This window comes from Triticum urartu, chromosome 5 (assembly GCF_003073215.2).
Source record: "Triticum urartu cultivar G1812 chromosome 5, Tu2.1, whole genome shotgun sequence".
Classification (NCBI taxonomy): Eukaryota; Viridiplantae; Streptophyta; class Magnoliopsida; order Poales; family Poaceae; genus Triticum; species Triticum urartu.
Genome location: NC_053026.1, coordinates 60,872,731 through 60,898,159, shown reverse-complemented (window position 1 = coordinate 60,898,159; position 25,429 = coordinate 60,872,731). Strand labels below are relative to the sequence as shown.

General features: G+C 46.9%; 1 protein-coding gene across 1 annotated transcript; it reads left to right on the top strand.

The window, feature by feature from the left end:
- Positions 1–24,390: 24,390 nt before the first annotated feature.
- On the top strand, positions 24,391–25,082 carry LOC125555644 (proline-rich receptor-like protein kinase PERK8). Its single transcript, XM_048718532.1, has one exon. The coding sequence runs from the start codon at positions 24,456–24,458 to the stop codon at positions 24,837–24,839; it is 384 nt and encodes a 127-aa protein (XP_048574489.1). The 5' UTR covers positions 24,391–24,455; the 3' UTR covers positions 24,840–25,082.
- Positions 25,083–25,429: the final 347 nt, after the last annotated feature.

Genomic DNA, 25,429 nt, shown 5'->3' with positions numbered 1-25,429 from the left:
ACGTAGAACCCATCGGAGGGGCGGTGTTGTCGTCTGAAAACAGTAATTAAGCAAACATGAGTACAAAGGTACTTAGCAAGTCTTACACCATAACCTACTATACATGCTCATTCTCAAGAAGGTGGTGGGGTTATTGCAGCAAGCCAGCTTTGACTCTTGGCTAGGCTATCCTACAGAACTCCACTAGTAAAATAGTTTTCGCACACGAGTCCACTACTCACCAACACAATACTCCACCGGGGATCCTCCCTCGTCATCCTACGAGAGGGCCATCCTCGGTACTCACACTTATCTTGAGTCTTTTAGTATTATCCATTAACTTTTCTATGAACTGTATAGGCAACCAAGTAGTCCTTTACCGCGGACGCGGCTATTCGAATAGTTTTATACCCTGCAGGGGTGTACTTCTTCATACACGCTTTCACCACTTACCGCCGTTTACACGACATGTACTCGGCAACCTTCAAGCGGAAGCCCAACAAGGGTGTCCGCCACGGCCTACCCAAACACTCAAGTCTCTAGTCCAGGTGTATCGCCTATCCAGGTTCCATCCGCAGGGAGTCCGGCCGAGGTTTCCACATAAGGCCCCGAACGATGTGAACAGGGTTCCCGAGACACCAAACGGGTGACTCGGTACACCGTGCCACGGTGTATCTACCGCAACATAGCCCACCCCTAGGATCAGCGCTACGCACGGCCACCAACACATAACCTACAAACACCAGAAACTATTTGCAACTCCTGGACAGAGTACTAGGGTGAATAAGAAGCCGAGAGGGTCCATTGGTTTCGGGCCCAATGTATGGTAGTAACTGCATCTTAAATCACACATACAGTTCTCAGTTCTTATGGACGGCCTCAATGAAACAACCCACCATGTACTCCTACATGGCCTCTCATCGATACCTTTACCAAATCATGTTCATCACATCCTTCACATTACCGATATAACCATTTCACTCTAGCCCATCACCCAGATGGACCAGACCTAACACAACTCTAAGCATAGCAGGCATAGCAAGGTAGGAATCACATACATGACTCAATCAACTCCTACACATGCTAGTGGGTTTCATCTAGTTACTGTGGCAATGACAGGTCATGCAGAGGATAAGGGTTCAACTACCGTAGCACACAACAGTTTGAATCGCGTTGTCTTAATGCAGTAAACAAGTGCAGAAGCAAGAACATGGGTTTGTATCGGAATGATCAATGGTTGCTTGCCTGATGTAGTGGTAGTAGGGTACTGCCCTTCAGACGGATACTCGGGGTTATCCTCGGAGGCAGAACCTACCACGAAAGGCACACCGAACATAATCAACACATGACAATAAGCAACAATATGATGCATGCCATGACATGGCAAGATGAAAGTGTCTTGGCCTAATGCAAGCTAAAACAGGATGGAATGAACTCATTTGAACCAAAGATTCAAATGTTAGCCCATTAAACATAGCCTTATTAGTGTATTATCTTATTCTGCTTAAACAACAAGGTTAACTTGTTTTGTCATGCATGAAACCATTACAGATGGATATATTGAATTTTTCTGATGATTTTTCATATATAAATCTTTGCATTTGGAGCTATGGTTGATTTTCTATGATTTTTAGAAGTTTTGGCTATTTTCTGGAATTTCCTATATAAGAATAATTCCAGTAATTGAATTAATGCGTCAGCATGACATAGGTGTGACGTCAGCGGTCAACTGGGTCGGCCAGGTCAAACCTGACTGGTGGGCCCGTCTGTCAGTGACTCAGCTAATTAACAGAATTAAATTAACACTAATTAGCTGTCAGTGGGGCCTGGGCCCTCATGTCAGTGACTAAATTAATTAAAATTAGTTAAAACTAATCCTAAACTAATTAGCAGACCGGCCCCACCTGTCATAGACTCAGGGGGTCAACCTGGGCCCACACAGGGGTCAAACAGAGTCAAACTTGCCAGCGTCTAGCCACCGGCGAGGCCAGACGTGGCGGAGCAGTGCGGGATTTGCACTCCGGCGACCAAAAGTGCGGCGGAGACTATCTACGTGATGCGGGGAGGAAGCCGCATCGAGTGGTGGCAGTGGGTGGAGCTGGGGTGGCCGGAAACGTCGCCGGCGACGAGTTTGGCGGCGGCCGGAGCTCGGGTGAGGTCGAGCTAGTCGCTAGGGGGCACGGCGAGGGGTGTGCGGGGGTGCTATGGGCTCCTGCGAGTGCGTGGAAGACGAAGGCGTGCTCGGTGGCGTCCCAACATGGCTGTGGCCACGACGGCGACGTGCGGTGGCGGCGGCGAGCTTCGGCTTCGATGGCAGAGGTGGTTAGAGGACGCGGACGAGCGCGGGGAGAGGGGGAAACGGTGGCGGAGCTCACAGCGGTTGCAGGGGAGCGAACGGCGAGCTCGGGGAAGGGCTGGAGCGAGCGGGGCGGTGAAGGGGATCTCCGGTGGCCGGAGTTGAGGACGATCTCGGTGCAGCGTCTCCGGGGCGAGCGAGCACTCGGGGCTCGGCCTACTTGATGTAGTCGACGACGGCGGAGCTTCCTGGCATGACGGGGCAACGAATGGACGACGGTGGTTGCAGTGAAGCTTGTCGGTGGCGACGGCTGCGCTCGGCAGGAAGATGGGGAGAGAGCCAGAGAGGGGGAGAGGCCACGGGGAGAGTGGGAAGAAAGTGAGGGAGATGTGGGGGTCGGCGTGGCACTCATGGATGCCTCCAGGGCGTCGGCGGAAGCAGGAGGTGGCCGGCGTGTGGCCGCGGGCGCCGGCCACGCGCTCCTCGTCCTCCTGGCGAGAGGAGGGGGACGACTGGCATGAGCCAGTGGACTGGGCCGAGCCGGGTGGGCTGGTGGGCTGCGCCAGGTAAGTCCCTGTTCTTTCCCTCCTTTTCTATTTATTTATTTATTATTTCTGTAACTTCAGGGCTTTATTAAAAATGCCAGGGCATTACCAAAAATCATAAAATTAATCATGGCCACTGCTTAGAATATATCCAACAGCAAACATTTTAGTTTATGATTATTTGAGCATTTAAAATATTTTATAGCATTTAAATGCCCAAATGCAAATACCATAAGGATTAATCCAATGACCTTTGATGTCCTAGAAAAATGTGCACCATTTTTGTCAAAGGTTTTAACCCAAAATAAAAAGGGTGGGCTTTTTAGAAGGGCATTTCAGGTTCATTGAAAAAGTTTTTAGTAAACCCTAGTTGTTCCAGGGGGGGTGCTGGGGGTTCTGTCATCCCCGTTTCAAATTTAAAAGGAATTTAAACATGATGCACACTCTAATGCTTGAACTAGCTAGGGTGTGACAGTGAATCATATAGTAGATATGATCAACATAGTGATGTTCACCGTTGAAACAACTCCATCTCACGTGATGATCGGACATGGTTTAGTTGATATGGATCACGTGATCACTTAGAGGATTAGAGGGATGTCTATCTAAGTGGGAGTTCTTAAGTAATATGATTAATTGAACTTAAATTTATCATGAACTTAGTACCTGATAGTATCTTGCTTGTCTATGTTGATTGTAGATAGATGGCTCGTGCTGTTGTTCCATTGAATTTTAATGCGTTCCTTGAGAAAGCAAAGTTGAAAGATGATGGTAGCGATTACACGGACTGGGTCCGTAACTTGAGGATTATCCTCATTGCTGCTCAGAAGAATTACTTCCTGGAAGCACCGCTAGGTGTACCACCTACACCAGCAACTGCAGACATTGTGAATGCCTGGCAGACACGTGTTGATGACTACTCGATAGTTCAATGTGCCATGCTTTACGGCTTAGAACCGGGACTTCAACGACGTTTTTAACGTCATGAAGCATATGAGATGTTCCAGGAGTTGAAGTTAATATTTCAAAAGAATGCCCGGATTGAGAGATATGAAGTCTCCAATAAGTTCTACAGCTGCAAGATGGAGGAGAATAGTTCTGTCAGTGAGCATATACTCAAGATGTCTGGGTACTGCAATCACTTGATTCACCTGGGAGTTAATCTTCCGGATGATAGCGTCATTGACAGAATTCTCCAATCACTGCCACCAAGCTACAAGAGCTTCGTGATGAACTATAATATGGAAGGGATGGATAAGACAATTCCCGAGCTCTTCGCAATGTTAAAGGCAGCGGAGGTAGAAATCAAGAAGGAGCATCAAGTGTTGATGGTCAATAGGACCACCAGTTTCAAGAAAAAGGGCAAAGGGAAGAAGGGGAACTTCAAGAAGAACAGCAAGCAAGTTGCTGCTCAGGAGAAGAAACCCAAGTTTGGACCTAAGCCTGATACTGAGTGCTTCTACTGCAAGCAGACTGGTCACTGGAAGCGGAACTGCCCCAAGTATTTGGCAGATAAGAAGGATGGCGAGGTGAACAAAGGTATATCTGATATACATGTTATTGATGTGTACCTTACTAATGCTTGCAGTAGCACCTGGGTATTTGATACTTGTTCTATTGCTAATATTTGCAACTCGAAACAGGGGCTGCGGATTAAGCAAAGATTCGCTAAGGACGAGGTGACGATGCGCGTGGGAAATGGTTCCAAAGTCGATGTGATCGCAGTCGGCACGCTACCTCTACATCTACCTTCGGGATTAGTATTAGACCTAAATAATTGTTATTTGGTGCCAGCGTTGAGCATGAACATTATATCTGGATCTTGTTTGATGCGAGACAGTTATTCATTTAAATCAGAGAATAATGGTTGTTCTATTTATGTGAATAATATCTTTTATGGTCATGCACCCTTGAAGAGTGGTCTATTTTTGCTAAATCTCGATAGTGGTGACACACATATTCATAATATTGAAGCCAAAAGATGCAAAGTTGATAATGATAGTGCAACTTATTTGTGGCACTGCCATTTTGGGTCATATCGGTGTAAAGCGCATGAAGAAACTCCATACTTATGGACTTTTGGAACCACTTGATTATGAATCACTTGGTACTTGCGAACCGTGCCTCATGGGCAAGATGACTAAAACGCTGTTCTCCGGAACTATGGAGAGAGCAACAGATTTGTTGGAGATCATACATACAGATGTATGTGGTCCAATAAATGTTGAGGCTCATGGCGGATATCGTTATTTTCTCACCTTCACAGATGATTTAAGCAGATATGAGTATATCTACTTAATGAAACATAAGTCTGAAACATTTGAAAAGTTCAAAGAATTTCAGAGTGAAGTTGAAAATCATCGTAACAAGAAAAAAAAGTTTCTACGATCTGATCGTGGAGGAGAATATTTGAGTTATGAGTTTGGTCTTCATTTGAAACAATGCGGAATAGTTTCGCAACTCACGCCACCCGGAACACCACAGCGTAATGGTGTGTCTGAACGTCGTAATTGTACTTTACTAGATATGGTGCGATCTATGATGTCTCTTACTGATTTACCGCTATCGTTTTGGGGTTATGCTTTAGAGACGGTCATATTCACGTTAAATAGGGCACCATCGAAATCCGTTGACACGACGCCTTATGAACTGTGGTTTGGTAAGAAACCAAAGTTGTCGTTTCTGAAAGTTTGGGGCTGCGATGCTTATGTGAAAAAGCTTCAACCTGATAAGCTCGAAACCAAATCGGAGAAATGTGTCTTCATAGGATACCCAAAGGAGACTGTTTGGTACACCTTCTATCACAGATCCGATGGCAAGACTTTTGTTGCTAAATTCGGAGTTTTTCTAGAGAAGGAGTTTCTGTCGAAAGAAGTGAGTGGGAGGAAAGTAGAACTTGATGAGGTAACTATACCTGCTCCCCTATTGGAAAGTAGTTCATCACAGAAACCGGTTTCTGCGACACCTACATCAATTAGTGAGGAAGTTAATGATGATGATCATGAAACTTTAGATCAAGTTACTGAACCTCGTAGGTCAACCAGAGTAAGATCCGCACCAGAGTGGTACGGTAATCCTATTCTGGAAGTTATGTTACTAGACCATGACGAACCTACGAACTAAGAAGAAGCGATAGTGAGCCCAGATTCCGCAAAATGGCTTGAGGCCATGAAATCTAAGATGGGATCCATGTATGAGAACAAAGTGTGGACTTTGGTTGACTTGCCCGTTGATCGGCAAACAATTGAGAATAAATGGATCTTCAAGAAGAAGACTGACGCTGACGGTAATGCTACTGTCTGTAAAGCTCGACTTGTTGCGAAAGGTTTTCGACAAGTTCAAGGGATTGACTACGATGAGACCTTCTCACCCGTAGCGATGCTTAAGTCTGTCTGAATCATGTTAGCAATTCCCGCATTTTATGATTATGAAATTTGGCAAATGGATGTCAAAACTGCATTCCTGAATGGATTTCTGGAAGAAGAGTTGTATATGATGCAACCGGAAGGTTTTGTCGATCCAAAGGGAGCTAACAAAGTGTGCAAGCTCCAGCGATCCATTTATGGACTGGTGCAAGCCTCTCGGAGTTGGAATAAACATTTTTGATAGTGTGATCAAAGCATTTGGTTTTATACAGACTTTTGGAGAAGCCTGTATTTACAAGAAAGTGAGTGGGAGCTCTGTAGCATTTCTAATATTATATGTGGATGACATATTGTTGATTGGAAATGATATAGAATTTCTGGATAGCATAAAGGGATACTTGAATAAGAGTTTTTCAATGAAAGACCTCGGTGAAGCTGCTTATATATTGGGCATCAAGATCTATAGAGGTAGATCGAGACGCTTAATTGGACTTTCACAAAGCACATACCTTGACAAAGTTTTGAAGAAGTTCAAAATGGATCAAGAAAAGAAAGGGTTCTTGCCTATGTTACAAGGTGTGAAGTTGAGTAAGACTCAATGCCCGACCACTGCAGAAGATAGAGAGAAAATGAAAGATGTTCCCTATGCTTCAGCCATAGGCTCTATCATGTATGCAATGCTGTGTACCAGACCTGATGTGTGCCTTGCTATAAGTCTAAGCAGGGAGGTACCAAAGTAATCCAGGAGTGGATCACTGGACAGCGGTCAAGAACATCCTGAAATACCTGAAAAGGACTAAGGATATGTTTCTCGTTTATGGAGGTGACAAAGAGCTCATCGTAAATGGTTACGTTGATGCAAGCTTTGACATTGATCCGGATGATTCTAAATCGCAAACCGGATACGTGTTTACATTGAACGGTGGAGCAGTCAGTTGGTGCAGTTCTAAACAAAGCGTCGTAGCGGGATCTACGTGTGAAGCGGAGTACATAGCTGCTTCGGAAGCAACAAATGAAGGAGTCTGGATGAAAGAGTTCATATCCGATCTAGGTGTCATACCTAGTGCATCGGGTCTAATGAAAATCTTTTATGACAATACTGGTGCAATTGCCTTGGCGAAGGAATCCAGATTTCACAAGAGAACCAAGCACATCAAGAGACGCTTCAATTCCATCCGGGATTTAGTCCAGGTGGAAGACATAGAAATTTCCAAGATACATACGGATCTGAATGTTGCAGACCCGTTGACTAAGCCTCTTCCACGAGAAAAACATGATCAGCACCAAGGCTTCATGGGTGTTAGAATCATTACTGTGTAATCTAGATTATTGACTCTAGTGCAAGTGGGAGACTGAAGGAAATATGCCCTAGAGGCAATAATAAAGTTATTATTTATTTCCTTATATCATGATAAATGTTTATTATTCATGCTAGAATTGTATTAACCGGAAACATAATACATGTGTGAATACATAGACAAACAATATGTCACCAGTATGCCTCTACTTGACTAGCTCGTTGATCAGAGATGGTTAAGTTTCCTAACCATAGACAAAGAGTTTTCATTTGATTAATGAGATCACATCATTAGGAGAATGATGTGATTGACTTGACCCATTCCGTTAGCATAGCACACGATCGTTTAGTATTCTGCTATTGCTTTCTTCATGACTTATACATGTTCCTATGACTATGAGATTATGCAACTCCCGTTTACCGGAGGAACACTTTGTGTGCTACCAAACGTCACAACATAACTGGGTGATTATAAAGGTGCTCTACAGGTGTCTCCGAAGGTACTTGTTGGGTTGGCGTATTTCGAGATTAGGATTTGTCACTCCGATTGTTAAAGAGGTATCTCTGGGCCCTCCCGGTAATGCACATCACTTAAGCCTTGCAAGAATTGCAACTAAAGAGTTAGTTGCGGGATGATGTATTACGGAACGAGTAAAGAAACTTGCCGGTAACGAGATTGAACTAGGTATTGAGATATCAACGATCGAATCTCGGGCAAGTAACATACCGATGACAAAGGGAACAACGTATGTTGTTATGCGGGTTGACCGATAAAGATCTTCGTAGAATATGTGGGAGCCAATATGAACATCCAGGTTCCGCTATTGGTTATTGACCGGAGACGTGTCTCTATCATGTCTATATAGTTCTCGAACCCGTAGGGTCCGCACGCTTAACGTTTCGATGATAGTTATATTACGAGTTTATATGTTTTGATGTACCGAAGGTTGTTCGGAGTCCCGGATATGATCACGAAAATGAAGAGGAGTCTCGAAATGGTCGAGACATGAAGATTGATATATTGAAAGCCTATGTTTGGATATCGGAAGTGTTTCGGGTGAAATCGGGATTTTACCGGAGTACCGGGAGGTTACCGGAACCCCCCGGGAGGTTAATGGGACTTTACGGATAAGAGGAGAGGCGGCCAGGGCTGGGCCGCGCGCCCCTCCCCCCTAGTCCGAATAGGACAAGTAGAGGGGGGCGGCGCCCCCCTTCCTTCCTCTCTCCTTCCTCTTTCCCCCTCCCAAGTCCTAATCCAACTAGGAAAGGGGGGAGTCTGGCGCGCCCTCTCTCCTGACCGACCGCACCCCCCTTGCTCCTTTATATACCTGGGCAGGGGGCACCCTAGAGACACAACAATTGATCGTTTGATCTTTTAGCCGTGTGCGGTGCCCCCCTCCACCATAGTCAACCTCGATAATACTGTAGCGGTGCTTAGGCGAAGCCCTGCGTCGGTAGAACATCATCATCGTCACCACGCCGTCGTGCTGACGAAACTCTCCCTCAACACTCGGCTGGATCGGAGTTCGAGGGACGTCATCGGGCTGAACGTGTGCTGAACTCGGAGGTGTCGTACGTTCGGTACTTGATCGGTCGGATCATGAAGACGTACGACTACATCAACCGCGTTGATGTAGCGCTTCCGCTTTCGGTCTACGAGGGTATGTGGACAACACTGTCCCTCTCGTTGCTATGCATCATCATGATCTTGCGTGTGCGTAGGAATTTTTTGAAATTACTACATTCCCCAACACAACCCACCATGTACTCCTACATGGCCTCTCACCGCTACCTTTACCAAATTGTGTTCACACACTTAGTTCTCAACAGTAGGACATGTTCACAACTTTCCAATTCATCCCCCATGAATCAGATCTGACACAACTCTAAGCAATAGAAGGCATGACAAACAAGCATGAATGAGTAGGCACATCATCTATTTACTGTGGCAATGACAGGTCATGCAGAGGAAAGGGGTTCAACTACCGCAGCATGCAACAGTTGAATTGTTGTTGTCCTAATGCAGTAAAAGAGAGCAGGAGCGAGAGAGTGGGATTGTAACAGAATGAACAAGGGGTTTTTGCTTGCCTGGCACTTCTGAAGATAATATAGCTCTTCATCGGTGTCATCGATCTCATTGTCGGAACCACGTCTACTGAGGGGGGACAATTACCGGCAATAGAGAGGAAACACAATCAATGCAATGCAACAATATGATGCATGATCATGACATGGCAATATGCTGTGATTTGAGCTAATGCAACTAACAACAATTTAAATGAAGTTGGTTTGAATGTAAGATTCAAATTCAAACTCCATATGTGATTATTCAAATGCCATTTAATTGATTTGACCTGATCAGAAGGCATAAGTTGCTCAAACATGTATGAAAATTGTACAGATGGATAGATTGGATTTTTCTGATAATTTTTCATATATCATTTATTTCATTCTGAGCTATGGTTTAATTACTATGATTTTTAGAAGTTTTAGGTATTTTCTGAAATTCAAAAATCATTTCTGATTTATTTGTTGGAAATATGCCCTAGAGGCAATAATAAATTGATTATTATTATATTTCCTTGTTCATGATAATCGTTTATTATCCATGCTAGAATTGTATTGATAGGAAACTCAGATACATGTGTGGATACATAGACAACACCATGTCCCTAGTAAGCCTCTAGTTGACTAGCTCGTTGATCAATAGATGGTTACGGTTTCCTGACCATGGACATTGGATGTCGTTGATAACGGGATCACATCATTGGGAGAATGATGTGATGGACAAGACCCAATCCTAAGCCTAGCACAAAGATCGTGTAGTTCGTATGCTAAAGCTTTTCTAATGTCAAGTATCATTTCCTTAGACCATGAGATTGTGCAACTCCCGGATACCGTAGGAATACTTTGGGTGTGCCAAATGTCACAACGTAAATGGGTGGCTATAAAGGTACACTACAGGTATCTCCGAAAGTGTCTGTTGGGTTGGCACGAATCGAGACTGGGATTTGTCACTCCGTGTGATGGAGAGGTATCTCTGGGCCCACTCGGTAGGACATCATCATAATGTGCACAATGTGATCAAGGAGTTGATCACGGGATGATGTGTTACGGAACGAGTAAGAGACTTGTCGGTAACGAGATTGAACAAGGTATCGGGATACCGACGATCGAATCTCGGGCAAGTACAATACCGCTAGACAAAGGGAATTGAATACGGGATTGATCGAATCCTCGACATCATGGTTCATCCGATGAGATCATCATGGAACATGTGGGAACCAACATGGGTATCCAGATCCCGCTGTTGGTTATTGACCGGAGAACGTCTCGGTCATGTCTGCATGGTTCCCGAACCCGTAGGGTCTACACACTTAAGGTTCGATGACGCTAGGGTTATAAAGGAAGTTTGTATGTGGTTACCGAATGTTGTTCGGAGTCTCGGATGAGATCCCGGACGTCACGAGGAGTTCCGAAATGGTCCGGAGGTAAAGATTTATATATGGGAAGTCCTGTTTTGGTCACCGGAAAAGTTTCGGGTTTTATCGGTAACGTACCGGGACCACCGGGAGGGTCCCGGGGGTCCACCAAGTGGGGCCACCAGCCCCGCAGGGCTGCATGGGCCAAGTGTGGGAGGGGACCAGCCCCAGGTGGGCTGGTGCGCCCCCCCCCACCAAGGTCCAAGGCGCAAGGGAGAGTGGAAGGGGGCAAACCCTAGGCTCAGATGGGCCTAAGGCCCACCTAGTGGTGCGCCTCCCTCTCCCCCCCCTTTGCCCCCCCCCCTAGATGGGATCTAGGGCTGGGAGCCACCCCTAGGGGTGGAAACCTAGAGGGGGGCGCAGCCCCTCCCCTCCCCTTATATATACTTGAGGTTTTGGGCTGCCAGAGACACGGATTCAATCTCCTTCTTGGCGCAGCCCTACCCCTCTCCCTCCTCGTCTCTTGCGGTGCTTGGCGAAGCCCTGCTCGAGTACCATGCTCCTCCACCACCACCACGCCGTTGTGCTGCTGCTGGATGGAGTCTTCCTCAACCTCTCCCTCTCTCCTTGCTGGATCAAGGCATGGGAGACGTCACCGGGCTGTACGTGTGTTGAACGCGGAGGTGCCGTCCGTTCGGCACTAGGATCTCCGGTGATTTGGATCACGACGAGTACGACTCCTTCAACCCCGTTCTCTTGAACGCTTCCGCATAGCGATCTACAAGGGTATGTAGATGCACTCTCCTTCCCCTCGTTGCTGGTTTCTCCATAGATAGATCTTGGTGACACATAGGAAAATTTTGAATTTCTGCTACGTTCCCCAACAGTGGCATCATGAGCTAGATCTATTGCGTAGATTCTATGCACGAGTAGAACACAAAGTAGTTGTGGGTGTTGATTTTGTTCAATATGCTTACCGTTACTAGTCCAATCTTGATTCAGCGGCATTGTGGGATGAAGCGGCCCGGACCGACCTTACACGTACTCTTACGTGAGACTGGTTCCACCGACTGACATGCACTAGTTGCATAAGGTGGCTAGCGGGTGTCTGTCTCTCCCACTTTAGTCGGATCGGATTCGATCAAAAGGGTCCTTATGAAGGGTAAATAGCAATTGGCATATCACGTTGTGGTTTTTGCGTAGGTAAGAAACGTTCTTGCTAGAAACCCATAGCAGCCACGTAAAACATGCAAACAACAATTAGAGGACGTCTAACTTGTTTTTCAAGGGTATGCTATGTGATGTGATATGGCCAAGAAGAATGTGATGAATGATACGTGATGTATGAGATTGATCATGTTCTTGTAATAGGAATCACGACTTGCATGTCGATGAGTATGACAACCGGCAGGAGGCATAGGAGTTGTCTTTATTAATTGTATGACCTGTGTGTCATTGAACAACGCCATGTAATTACTTTACTTTATTGCTAACCGGTAGCCATAGTAGTAGAAGTAATAGTTGGTGAGCAACTTCATGGCGACACGATGATGGAGATCATGATGATGGAGATCATGGTGTCATGCCGGTGACAAGATGATCATGGAGCCCCAAGATGGAGATCAAAGGAGCTATATGATATTGGCCATATCATGTCACTATTATTTGATTGCATGTGATGTTTATCATGTTTTTGCATCTTGTTTACTTAGAACGACGGTAGTAAATAAGATGATCCCTCATAATAATTTCAAGAAGGTGTTCCCCCTAACTGTGCACCATTGCGACAGTTCATTGTTTCGAAGCACCACGTGATGATCGGGTGTGATAGATTCTAACGTTCACATACAACGGGTGTAAGACAGATTTACACATGCGAAACACTTAGGTTGACTTGACGAGCCTAGCATGTACAGACATGGCCTCGGAACACAAGAGACCGAAAGGTCGAGCATGAGTCGTATGGTAGATACGATCAACATGAAGATGTTCACCGATGATGACTAGTCCGTCTCACCTGATGATCGGACATGGCCTAGTTGACTCGGATCATGTAATCACTTAGATGACTAGAGGGATGTCTATCTGAGTGGGAGTTCATAAGATGAACTTAATTATCCTGAACATAGTCAAAAGGTCTTCGCAAATTATGTCGTGGCTCGCGCTTTAGTTCTACTGTTTAGATATGTTCCTAGAGAAAATTTAGTTGAAAGTTGATAGTAGCAATTATGCGGACTAGGTCCGTAAACTGAGGATTGTCCTCATTGCTTCCTAGAAGGCTTGTGTCCTTAATGCACCGCTCAGTGTGCTGAACCTCGAACGTCGTCTGTGGATGTTGCGAACATCTGACATACACATTTTGATAACTACGTGATAGTTCAGTTAAACGGTTTAGAGTTGAGGCACTGAAGACGTTTTGAAATGTCGTGAAACATATGAGATGTTTCGAGGGCTGAAATTGGGATTTCAGGCTCGTGCCCACGTCAAGAGGTATAAGACCTCCGACGATTTTCTTAGCCTGCAAACTAAGGGAGAAAAGCTCAATTGTTGAGCTTGTGCTCAGATTGTCTGAGTACAACAATCATTTGATTCGAGTGGGAGTTGATCTTCCAGATGAGATAGTGATATTTCTCCGAAGTCATTGCCACCAAGCTGCTAGAGCTTCGTGATGAACTATAACATATCAGGGATAGATATGATGATCCTTGAAATATTCGTGATGTTTGACACCGCGAAAGTAGAAATCAAGAAGGAGCATCAATTGTTGATGGTTAGTGAAACCACTAGTTTCAAGAAGGGCAAGGGCAAGAAGGGATACTTCATGAAACGGAAAATCAGCTGCTGCACTAATGAAGAAACCCAAAGTTGAACCAAACCCGAGACTAAGTGCTTCTGTAATAAGGGGAACAACCACTGGAGCAGAATTACCATAGATACTTGGTACATGAGAAGGCTGGCAAGGTCGGTAGAAGTATATTGGATATACATTGTGTTAATGTGTACTTTACTAGTACTCCTAGTAGCACCAGGGTATTAGATACCGGTTCGGTTGCTAAGTGTTAGTAACTCGAAACAAAAGGCTACGAAATAAACGGAGACTAGCTAAAAGGTGAGATGACGATATGTGTTGGAAGTATTTCCAAGGTTGATCAAATATCGTACACTCCCTCTACCATCGAGATTGGTATTAAAACCTAAATAATTGTTATTTGGTGTTTGCATTGAGAATAGACATGATTGGATTATGTCTATCGCGATACGGTTATTCATTTAAGGAGAATAATGGTTACTCTGTTTATTTGAATAATACCATCCCGATTGTAGTGATACACATTTTCATGCCAAAGGTATAAGATAGTAATGATAGTACCACACAAATGTGGCACTGCAATTTGAGTCATATTGGTATAAAACGCATGAAGAAGCTCCATGTTGATGGATCTTTGGACTCACTCATTTTTGAAAGGATTGAGACATGCGAACCATGTTTGTTGGTAGATATGCATGAAGAAACTCTATACAGATGGATCGTTTGGACTCACTTGATTTTGAATCACTTGAGACATGCAAATCATACCACATGGGCAAGATGACTGAAAGCCTCGTTTTCAGTAAAATGGAACAAGAAAGCAACTTGTTGGAAGTAATACATCTTGATGTGCGCAGTCCAATGAGTGCTGAGGCATGTAGTGGATATCGTTATGTTCTTACTTCACAGATGATTTGAGTAGATACTGAGTATATTTACTTGATGAAACATAAGTTTGAATTATTGAAAGGTTCAAGTAATTTCAGAGTGAAGTTGAACATCATCGTGACAAGAGGATAAAATGTCTATGATATGATCGTAGAGATGAATATCTGAATTACAAGTTTGGCACAGAATTAAGACATTGTGGAAATTGTTTCACAACTAATACAGCCTGGAACACCATAGTGTGATGGTGTGTCCGAACATCATAACTGCACCCTATTGGATATGATGCATACCATGATGTCTCTTATCGAATTACCATGATAGTTCATGGGTTAGGCATTAGAGACAACCGCATTCACTTTAAATAGGGCACCACGTAATTCCGATGAGATGACACCGTATGAACTATGGTTTAGAGAAACCTAAGCTATCATTTCTTAAAAGTTTGGGGCTGCGACGCTTATGTGAAAAAAGTTTCAGGCTGATAAGCTCGAACCCAAAGCGGATAAATGCATCTTCATAGGACACCCAAAACAGTTGGGTATACCTCCTGTCTCAGATCCGAAAGCAATAAGGGATTGTTTCTTGAATCGGGTCCTTTCTCGAGGAAAAGTTTCTCTCGAAAGAATTGAGTGGGAGGATGGTGGAGACTTGATAAGGTTGTTGAACCGTCTCTTCAACTAGTGTGTGGCAGGGCACAGGAAGTTGTTCCTGTGGCACCTACACCAATTGAAGTGGAAGCTTATGATAGTGATCATGAAACTTTAGATCAAGTCACTCCCAAACCTCGTGGGATGACAAGGATGCGTACTACTTCAGAGTGGTACGTAATCCTGTCTTGGAAGTCATGTTGCTAGACAACAATGAACCTACGAGCCATGGAGAAGCGATGGTGGGCCCGGATTCCGATAAATGGCTCGAGGCCATAAAATCCGAGAGAGGATCCATGTATGAAAAACAAAGTGTAGACTATGGCAGAACGGCTCGATGGTCGTAAGGCTGTTGAGTACAAATGGATTTTAAAAGGAAGACAGACAATGATGGTAAATGTCACCATTAAGAAAGCTCGACTTGTCGTTAAGATGTTTTCCGACAAGTTCAAGGAGTTGACTACGATGAGACTTTCTCACTCGTAGCGATGCTAAGAGTCTATTGGAATTATATTAGCGATTACTGCATTATTTATGAAATCTTGTAGATAGGATGTCAAAACATTGTTTCCTCGACGATTTTTGAGGAAAGGTTGTATGTGATACAACCGGAAGGTTTTGTCAATCCTGAAAGATGCTAATAAGTATGCAAAGCTCCAGCAATCCTTCTAAGGACTGGAGTAAGCATCTCGGAGTTGGAATGTATGCTTTGATGAGATGATCAAAGATTTTGGGTGTATACAAAGTTTATGAGAAACTTGTATTTCCAAAGAAGTGAGTGGGAGCACTATAGAATTTCTGATGAATATATGTTGTTGACATATTGTTGATCAGAAATGACATAGAATTTCTGGAAAGCATATAGGATTATTTGGAAAGTGTTTTTCAATAGAAAACCTGGATTAAGCTACTTGAACATTGAGCATCAAGATCTATAAGGATAGATCAAAACACTTAATGGTACTTTCAAATGAGCACATACCTTGACATGATCTTGAAGGTGTTCAAGATGGATCAGTCAAAGGAGTTCTTGCCTGAGTTGTAAGGTATGAAGTTAAGACTTAAAGCTCAACCACGGCAGAAGAAAGAGGAAGGACAAAGGTCGTCCCCTATGCTTTTGTCATAGGCTCTATACGGTATGCCATGCTGAGTACCGCACCTGATGTGTGCCTTGCCACATATCTGGCAAGAGGGTACAAAGGTAATCTAGGAGTAGATCACCAGATAGCGGTCTAAATTATCCTTAGAGGAATAAGGATATGTTTCTCGGTTATGGAGGTGATAAAGAGTTCGGCGTAAAGAGTTACGTCGATGCAAGCTTAACACCTATCCAGATAGCTCTGAGTAGAGATACCGGATACGTATAATGGAGCAACAATTTAGAATAGCTCCAAGTAGAACAGTTATTTGAAATGGCTTCAAATGTAGCATAGTAGTTGCATCTACAAGATGGCATAGAAATTTGCGAAGTACATACGGATCTAAATGTTGCAGACCCGTTGACTAAAACCTCTCTCACAAGCAAAACATGATCAAACCCAGAACTCATTGAGTCTTAATCACATGATGATGTGAACTAGTTTAGTGACACTAGTAAACTCTTTGGATGTTGGTCACATGGCGATGTGACCTGTGAGTGTTAATCACATGGCGATGTGAACTAGATTATTGACTCTAGTGCAAGTGGGAGACTGTTGGAAATATGCCCTAGAGGCAATAATAAATTGATTATTATTATATTTCCTTGTTCATGATAATCGTTTATTATCCATGCTAGAATTGTATTGATAGGAAACTCAGATACATGTGTGGATACATAGACAACACCATGTCCCTAGTAAGCCTCTAGTTGACTAGCTCGTTGATCAATAGATGGTTACGATTTCCTGACCATGGACATTGGATGTCGTTGATAACAGGATCACATCATTGGGAGAATGATGTGATGGACAAGACCCAATCCTAAGCCTAGCACAAAGATCGTGTAGTTCGTATGCTAAAGCTTTTCTAATGTCAAGTATCATTTCCTTAGACCATGAGATTGTGCAACTCCCGGATACCGTAGGAATACTTTGGGTGTGCCAAACATCACAACGTAACTGGGTGGCTATAAAGGTACACTACAGGTATCTCCGAAAGTGTCTATTGGGTTGGCACGAATCGAGACTGGGATTTGTCACTCCGTGTGACGGAGAGGTATCTCTGGGCCCACTCGGTAGGACATCATCATAATGTGCACAATGTGATCAAGGAGTTGATCACGGGATGATGTGTTACGGAACGAGTAAAGAGACTTGCCGGTAACGAGATTGAACAAGGTATCGGGATACCGACGATCGAATCTCGGGCAAGTACAATACCGCTAGACAAAGGGAATTGAATACGGGATTGATGGAATCCTCGACATCGTGGTTCATCCGATGAGATCATCGTGGAACATGTGGGAACCAACATGGGTATCCAGATCCCGCTGTTGGTTATTGACCGGAGAACGTCTCGGTCATGTCTGCATGGTTCCCGAACCCGTAGGGTCTACACACTTAAGGTTCGATGACGCTAGGGTTATAAAGGAAGTTTGTATGTGGTTACCGAATGTTGTTCGGAGTGCCGGATGAGATCCTGGACGTCACGAGGAGTTCCGAAATGGTCCGGAGGTAAAGATTTATATATGGGAAGTCCTGTTTTGGTCACCGGAAAAGTTTCGGGTTTTATCGGTAACGTACCGGGACCACCGGGAGGGTCCCGGGGGTCCACCAAGTGGGGCCACCAGCCCCGGAGGGCTGCATGGGCCAAGTGTGGGAGAGGACCAGCCCCAGGTGGGCTGGTGCGCCCCCCCACCAAGGCCCAAGGCGCAAGGGAGAGTGGAAGGGGGCAAACCCTAGGCTCAGATGGGCCTAAGGCCCACCTAGTGGTGCGCCTCCCTCTCCCCCCTTTGGCCGCCCCCCTAGATGGGATCTAGGGCTGGGCGCCACCCCTAGGGGTGGAAACCTAGATGGGGGCGCAGCCCCTCCCCTCCCCTTATATATACTTGAGGTTTTGGGCTGCCAGAGACACGGATTCAATCTCCTTGGCGCAGCCCTACCCCTCTCCCTCCTCGTCTCTTGCAGTGCTTGGCGAAGCCCTGCTGGAATACCACGCTCCTCCACCACCACCACGCCGTTGTGCTGCTGCTGGATGGAGTCTTCCTCAACCTCTCCCTCTCTCCTTGGTGGATCAAGGCATGGGAGACGTCACCGGGCTGTACGTGTGTTGAACGCGGAGGTGCCGTCCGTTCGGCACTAGGATCTCTGGTGATTTGGATCACGACGAGTACGACTCCTTCAACCCCGTTCTCTTGAACGCTTCCGCATAGCGATCTACAAGGGTATGTAGATGCACTCTCCTTCCCCTCGTTGCTGGTTTCTCCATAGATAGATCTTCGTGACACGTAGGAAAATTTTGAATTTCTGCTACGTTCCCCAACATTATTAAATATCCAGAAAACAATTATGGTGTCAGCACTGCATCATGACGATGTCAGCAAGTCAACAGAGGTCAGTCTGGTCAAACCTGACCAATGGGACCCACTGGTCAGTGTCACATTGCTGGCTTGGGTCACTAACGGGTGGGCGTCGGTCAAGGGCCATGTCAGCAAGGTTAACGCAGATGCGTGGGGCCACTTTGATTAGTTAAAACTAAACAGGAATTAAGCTATGGTTAATTAAGGGCATGGGGCCCATATGTAACTGGGTCAGGGGGTTAAATAGCATGGTGATTAGGCACTAATGAGGTGCCACGTCATCATCACCCGACTTTGGCCGGCGACGACCAGCCCGACGGCGGAGGTTCACCGTGCTCTCGCTACAAGGCACCATTTCATGCGTGGTTTGCGGCTACGGGTTGCTATGGTTCGCGCGCATCTGATGGAGCAAGCGAGAGGAGCTGGGGTGAGTTGTGGTGTCGGCGGTGGCGAGTGAGGTGGCGGCCGGAGTTCGGGTTTGAGCGGGCGCAGCGCTGCAACTCGCAGCGAGCTAACGGGGCAACACAGGTGGGAGCTATGTCGAGCAGGAGCACGCACGCAACATCTAGTGAGCCAGGGGAGCACGACAGCTCATGCTCGTCGGCCATGGCGGCCGGTGGCACTTGGGACTCGTGCGGTGGCCAGCTAGAGGGCGGGCGCTGACAGGGGAAGAAGGGGGAAACGGCATGGGGCTCACGGTGATCTCACAGAGACGCTCAGAGTGCTCAGGGAGGTCCTGTAGCTCTCGAATCGACAGCGGTGATCGACGGTTGCCGGCGAGGAAGACGATGATGCTTACAACGATGAAGTGCACCCGGGCTTCTGATCTTTAGCGTGCAGACGAGGAAGAGCTTCTCTCAGTGGCTGGACACCGCACGGGGCCTAGGGTGCGCGGTGGCTACGGCAGCGAGCAACGGCGCTCTCCGGTGTGCTCGGTGGTGCCAGGAAGAGAGGGCAGAGGAGGGGAGAGGCCGCGGGTGTGTGTGAGAGAGAGAGGTCAGTGGGTGTGTGGCGTCGTCTAGAGCCATCCAGAGCGAGCAGGCAGGATGGAGGTGGCCTCGCGCGTGTGTGCGCACCGATGGCACACGCCCTCCTGCCTACTGGCAGGAGGCTGAAGACAGTAGGAGGGGAGGAGCCGGGCTGGCCGGTTGCTGGGCTGCCAGGTGGGGTGCACAGGTAAGGCGAGGTGGGTTTTCTTCTTTCTCTTTTCTATTTCTTTTTGCTCTGTTTTGATTTAGTAATAATACTAAACCATTTCATAAAACGCTAGAAATAATTATGGGTGCTTTCTGAATTATTCCAGTGACCCTTAACAATTTCCAACATTTTTGGAGCATCTAAAATATATATAGCATTTAAATAGCTCCAAATCAAATATGTTTGAATTAATTCAAAGTCCAAATATGTCCTGCAAAAATTTGAACCATTTTTGGTAGATGCTTCCACCTTGATCAGAAATGATGAACATTTTTAAAGGGCATTTTGAAATCATTGAAAAATATTTTGCTTGGACCTATTTGAATTCCTTTGATGCTAGGGTTTGAACATCCCCATTTCAAATTGCCATGAAAGTTAAACATGATGCAGACAAGATGCAAACACTAGGCAACACTAGAAGCTAGGGATGTGACACTAGGGCATATTTCCATCAGGTACATGGGCTAGTGGCCCATTTACATTGTGCGTAGACGGGGCCGGATGTCCGGGGTCGAGTCCGGATGTTCGGGTTGGCTCTGGCTTTCGGTGTTGTAGGGTTGGGCCAGATTTCCAGGATGGGGCCGGATGTCTGGTGCATGTAGGTGCTCGGCATATGGACTGCTGCTGGGGTTGAAGTCTCCAGGGGCCGGATGTCCGGGTCCTGTAGCATCTTGATGGTTCTCCTTGTTGAGTCTCTATGTCCTTGCACTTGTGGACTTGTCCATCAGCATGAGGATCTCTGAGAGGGTATTATTGGTACCTAAGCACGGATAGCATTCCGGATTGAGGTACTAGCCATGTCTCATGTGGGCCATACGGAATGTCACTAAGAAGAGATGTCACCTCGGTCTCAAGAGCTCTTGCACGTGCATGTGTCATTGGTCCACTTGGCACTTGGGGGGACGTAGCTAGGTCCATGGGGATGATAGCAGGATGCTCCGCATCACCAGTGTAGTAGAATGCATGAGAGGAGGATGAGAGGAGGAATAGAAGGTATGTAGGAGATCAAGGGGTGTCATTAAAACATATTACACATATACATATGTACAGTTCATGAGGAAGATTTAGATCTACTTGTCTACGATTGTCGAAATAGAAAATATGCAACACAAAAGTCTTGCGAAACTGTGAGATGAAGCTACCGGTCAAAGGAAATTTCAAACAGTCAACCATGCACTACGAATGAAAAAATTCATCCAAAATAGCTCCAAACAGGAACACGAAATTAAGCATTTAGGGTCGACAAAACTACGAACCAATGCCTGAATGGAACCATAACATTGATGTGCATCTTTTTCGTGTAGAGCTTATCTCAAATCGAAGCATTGTTGTGTAGAGTAGAAGGGATGAAGAAGAAAGGAGATTTGAGAGGATCTTAGTGGAGGTAGGAGAAGATAACACGCATAGGCTATATACTAGCTAGCATCGCACTGGCATACTCTCGTGCCAGGGAAGCCATCATGTGCGCTCGATGTGGCTCAACTCAACTTGACTGGCTGAAAAAACCACCGATTCATAGTTCCTAGCAGGCCTGGCTGGAAACTACTTTAAGTTTCGTGTGATGCAGGCCCAATAGTGAACGTAGGCAACCAAATAACATATTTTCTTCCCGTGCAGGCCTGGTTGACCTCTCTATGTGGGTTACCAAACACGTACTCAGTGATTCACTAACTCACTATGTAGCTAATTTTGGTAGAAAAAGTAAGCGCGTCGTTGTGTGCCTTCGGCCGCGACCTGATGGTTCCTGAACTCTACATTGTAGAACTTCCATAGGTCATATCCAACACTGACCCACAAAACAAACACCGCATCCGTCCACAGACAAAGGGAGAGCAGTGCGCGGACATGGATACGGGAGCCGGCCATCCAATGTTATCCGCATACATTTCAAATAAGAATTAAAATAACAAGATAAAATTCATGCAAACATGTCGGATTTCATTCAGCCGTTTGAACTGAAAACTAAAAAACAAATATATCTTGTACCGGACCACCACTTTGTGCGCGTGGCCACCCTGCTCGACCACACAACCGTTGCCATATGTTTCGTCGTCATCATCGCAGCAACACCAGGGCCTCGGTTGCCCATGGCAGCCTTGTCCGGTCGTAGCCTGGTGTTCGCAAAGGAGTCGTCGCGGTTGCCCGGGAGCGGGGGCTCCTCCTTCACTCGCGGGAGAGGGGATGCGCGCTTCGGCTTCACGCGATAGCGTGGCAGGGACGGTGGCTCCTCCTTGACCACACACGGCGGCGAGGGTGGCGTCGGGCCCATATGACAGAAGGATCGCTCCATCATGATCTTCAACCAGTGGAAGAATTCTTCTTTGTCCGGCACAGTGGCCTCCAAAAGGAGGCGGGGCTGCCGCTACAAATGTTGCGGCCACGCTTGATCCTCCTTGTCACTAGTGGAGATGACAATCTCCTCCTTGCTGGAGGAGCCGCCCGCCGTGGATGCTGAGGGGCCCGGAGAGCGACGGCGTTGACAGCATGATCCGCCTGACGAAAAACTGCCGCTGGCTTCGCCCACCGACACGATGAACCAGGAGTTCGACATCGCCCTAGTTGGATTGAAAGCGGTGAGAAGGAAGGACTTGGGGAGGATGAGGGGCTTGGAGTTGGATTGAAAGTAGTGTGGATATGTGCATTGCCGGTGCACGACTTAAATAGCAGTGGCTAGGCCATGCGAAGGGCCGGTCAGCCCCATTCAATGCGGCGTAGCGGCCGAAGTTGGGATTTTGGGACGCAACGTCTATATTGAAACGGCAACGCCTGAGAGGTCGCATCTGTTAGTGCCGCCCTCGCGTCTGGTCACGTCATTCGGCATCAATGCCGGCCACTTCATGCTCTGAACTGGCATGAATGCGACGCGACAAGCGGCACGGGCGTTGGATAAAAAGTGCGCGAGAGATGGGAGGTTTTTGTGAGTGAGCCAGTGCAATCAGAAACGAGCGTGACAGCGGTCCGGACACCCGCAACCCCCAATTTGTCTCGGGTTTACGTGAAAAATGTGTCTGAGCCGATTGTCGAACCGATAGAGGACCGTATTGAATGGCAAAACACATCTAAACCGCGCAGTTCGAACGGCTGCGTGCGGTTCAAGAATCCGCGTCAAAGATGCCCTTATTCCCCGAAAAAGATGAAACAGACTCCACACAACACAACCACGTCGCCAAAGCCCAAATAGCTAAGAGCATCTACAATCCGATACAGCAAATCCGACCCCTCAACCTCCCGCGGACGCATCTAGGTGCGTTAGCAGACAATGACAAGTCACGCCCTCAAATAATCTCTTCCACAATCAGATAACTCATTTGCAGATTGTCAAATTCATGTTATACATGCAAGTAAAACCTAATCCAGAGATTAGCCCGTCCAGCTCCGCCATCCGGTCGCCGGCGAGGCAGAGTAGGACATGGGACACGAAATGGTTCACGGGAGTCGAGGCCCTGTCGTATCCCATACCCCACTCTTTCTCGCCAGAGTCTATAATCTTGACGGTGCCGATGGACGTGAGATCGATGATGGATCCGTTCTAGGAGGAGCCGGCGATGTCCACCACGACGCGGTTGCGATGCCCGGACTGATGCACCATGTGGAGTGCCGAAGAATGCAACTCCGCCTCGCCAACGTCCACCGCCGTGAGGGTTGCCGCCGTACCACGCGCCTGCTGCCTCGCATAGCGGACACGCCGCGCCATGTTTGCGTCGGACGACGCCTATGCGTTCAAATCCACCTCGACGTGCCAACAGAGGGTTTGCGCACCCGTCACCGCGTTCGGACGCCAGACGGACCGCATCGCCTCCGGTGAGGGAGCGGCGACAAGGCGTATCCATGCGCAATTTGGGCAGACGCAATACATTTTCGACGGAAGGAGTCCGAGGGTTGTCGTCAGGTGGCCTCCTCCTGGGTGTTGTGGAGTGCAAGCCGGACGGTCATCTTCTCCTCGGGACCGTGTAAGCTGAGCTTGGGGTCGACGAATCTACAGGTGTAGGACTCAAATCTGCTGCCCGCCATGTCAGAGAAGGCCGAAGATCACTGAACAGAATTTTGGGTAGCGAAGTGAAGTGAAAGGGAGTGAAGCGGTTAAGATTTGGTCTCCGGAGCAGATGAGGACAAATACGATTGGACCACCCTATATCTAACTCATATTTGAACTGAATATATGATAGGTGCCAGTCAGTTCGGCTGTTTGAGGTTGGTTTAAGGCCCCGTCTGGGTTGGATTTTTTTTCCTGACCGGTGTGTGACCGTGCGTTGTAGATGCTCTTACATCAGAAAGTGGTGACGCCGGAAAAAAAATGCATGCGAACGGTGACGTGCGTGTCCTGCAGTAAGGCCGGCCACGCAGGCGGCAGCCTTCTGACACGTATGCCACACGTGTCGCATCCTATGGTACAAGCTGCCCTATTAAATCATCAACCGCACCACGTGCGAAACAGCAAGGAAAGCAAGCGGCACAAGCCAAGCTCAGGCAAGCAGGCGGCACCTCAGCTAGCCAACAGCAACCAACAGATGGCCTCCTCCGGCTACCTCAGAGCGGCCAGCGGCGCCACTCGCAGCCGCCAGACGCTCCTCCTCCGGCAGCGCCCCGCTGCTCCGGCCACAAGCGCGACACCGCGCGCGCTCGTCGCTTCCTCAGCGACGCGGCACGCGTCGACAGTCCCCAACCCGCCGCCCGGGGCGGAACCTTTGCCAGAGGACGCGCCGCGGCAGACACCGCCGAGGCTCGGGGAGCCGGACCCCGTGGGACCTCCCACGCCGACGCCCAAGGAGAAGATAACCGGCACACCGCCGTCGGAGGAGGATGACGGTGGGCTACCCGGCGGAATGCCGGACACGACCCCGCCACCGGACGTGCCGTTACCCCCTGCCTCGCCCGATGGTAGCACCGTCTAGCTCGTTCGGTCCGTCTGTGCGTGCTTGCTGCGTAGCTTTTTTTGTTCTTTTGGATCACTTGATGCGTAGCTTTTGCATACGGTGTCAGTGTGTACATACATGTTGCAGTGGAGTACGTTCTACCTTTTTCACTACGGAGCACCGACGTGTACTGTTTGTATTCTCTCGAGTCACGAGCATGCAGCTTGGTGCGCGCATGGTGTTAGGCTTTGCCTTCTCATAAATCAATGCACACTAAGTCAATTTTTCCTCTATCAAAGATTTGGAAGAAAAAAATTAAGCGTAGAGCATCTATAGCCGCAGAGAACAATTATGACCCCTCAAACGCACGATGACCGGGCATTCTTCAAATAGCCTCACTCACATATGTGTATCTAATGTTCGATTCCTTAAATCTATATTAAATCATGCAACGTAAATCAAAGTACGTACATCAGCAAATGGACACAAGCAAACATAATACTTCCACCAAAAGATTGGATGTTCAAACGACCACCAAACTTCAAACGACGGACAATTTGAAACTACATCTAAAACATGAAATTAAACACAATAAATTCTATTTTTTAGATATTCATGACAATGTAACA

Bases quoted from the DNA above. Each gene is read 5' to 3' on its own strand.
- LOC125555644 (XM_048718532.1), top strand. From the start codon at position 24,456: ATGGCCTCCTCCGGCTACCTCAGAGCGGCCAGCGGCGCCACTCGCAGC.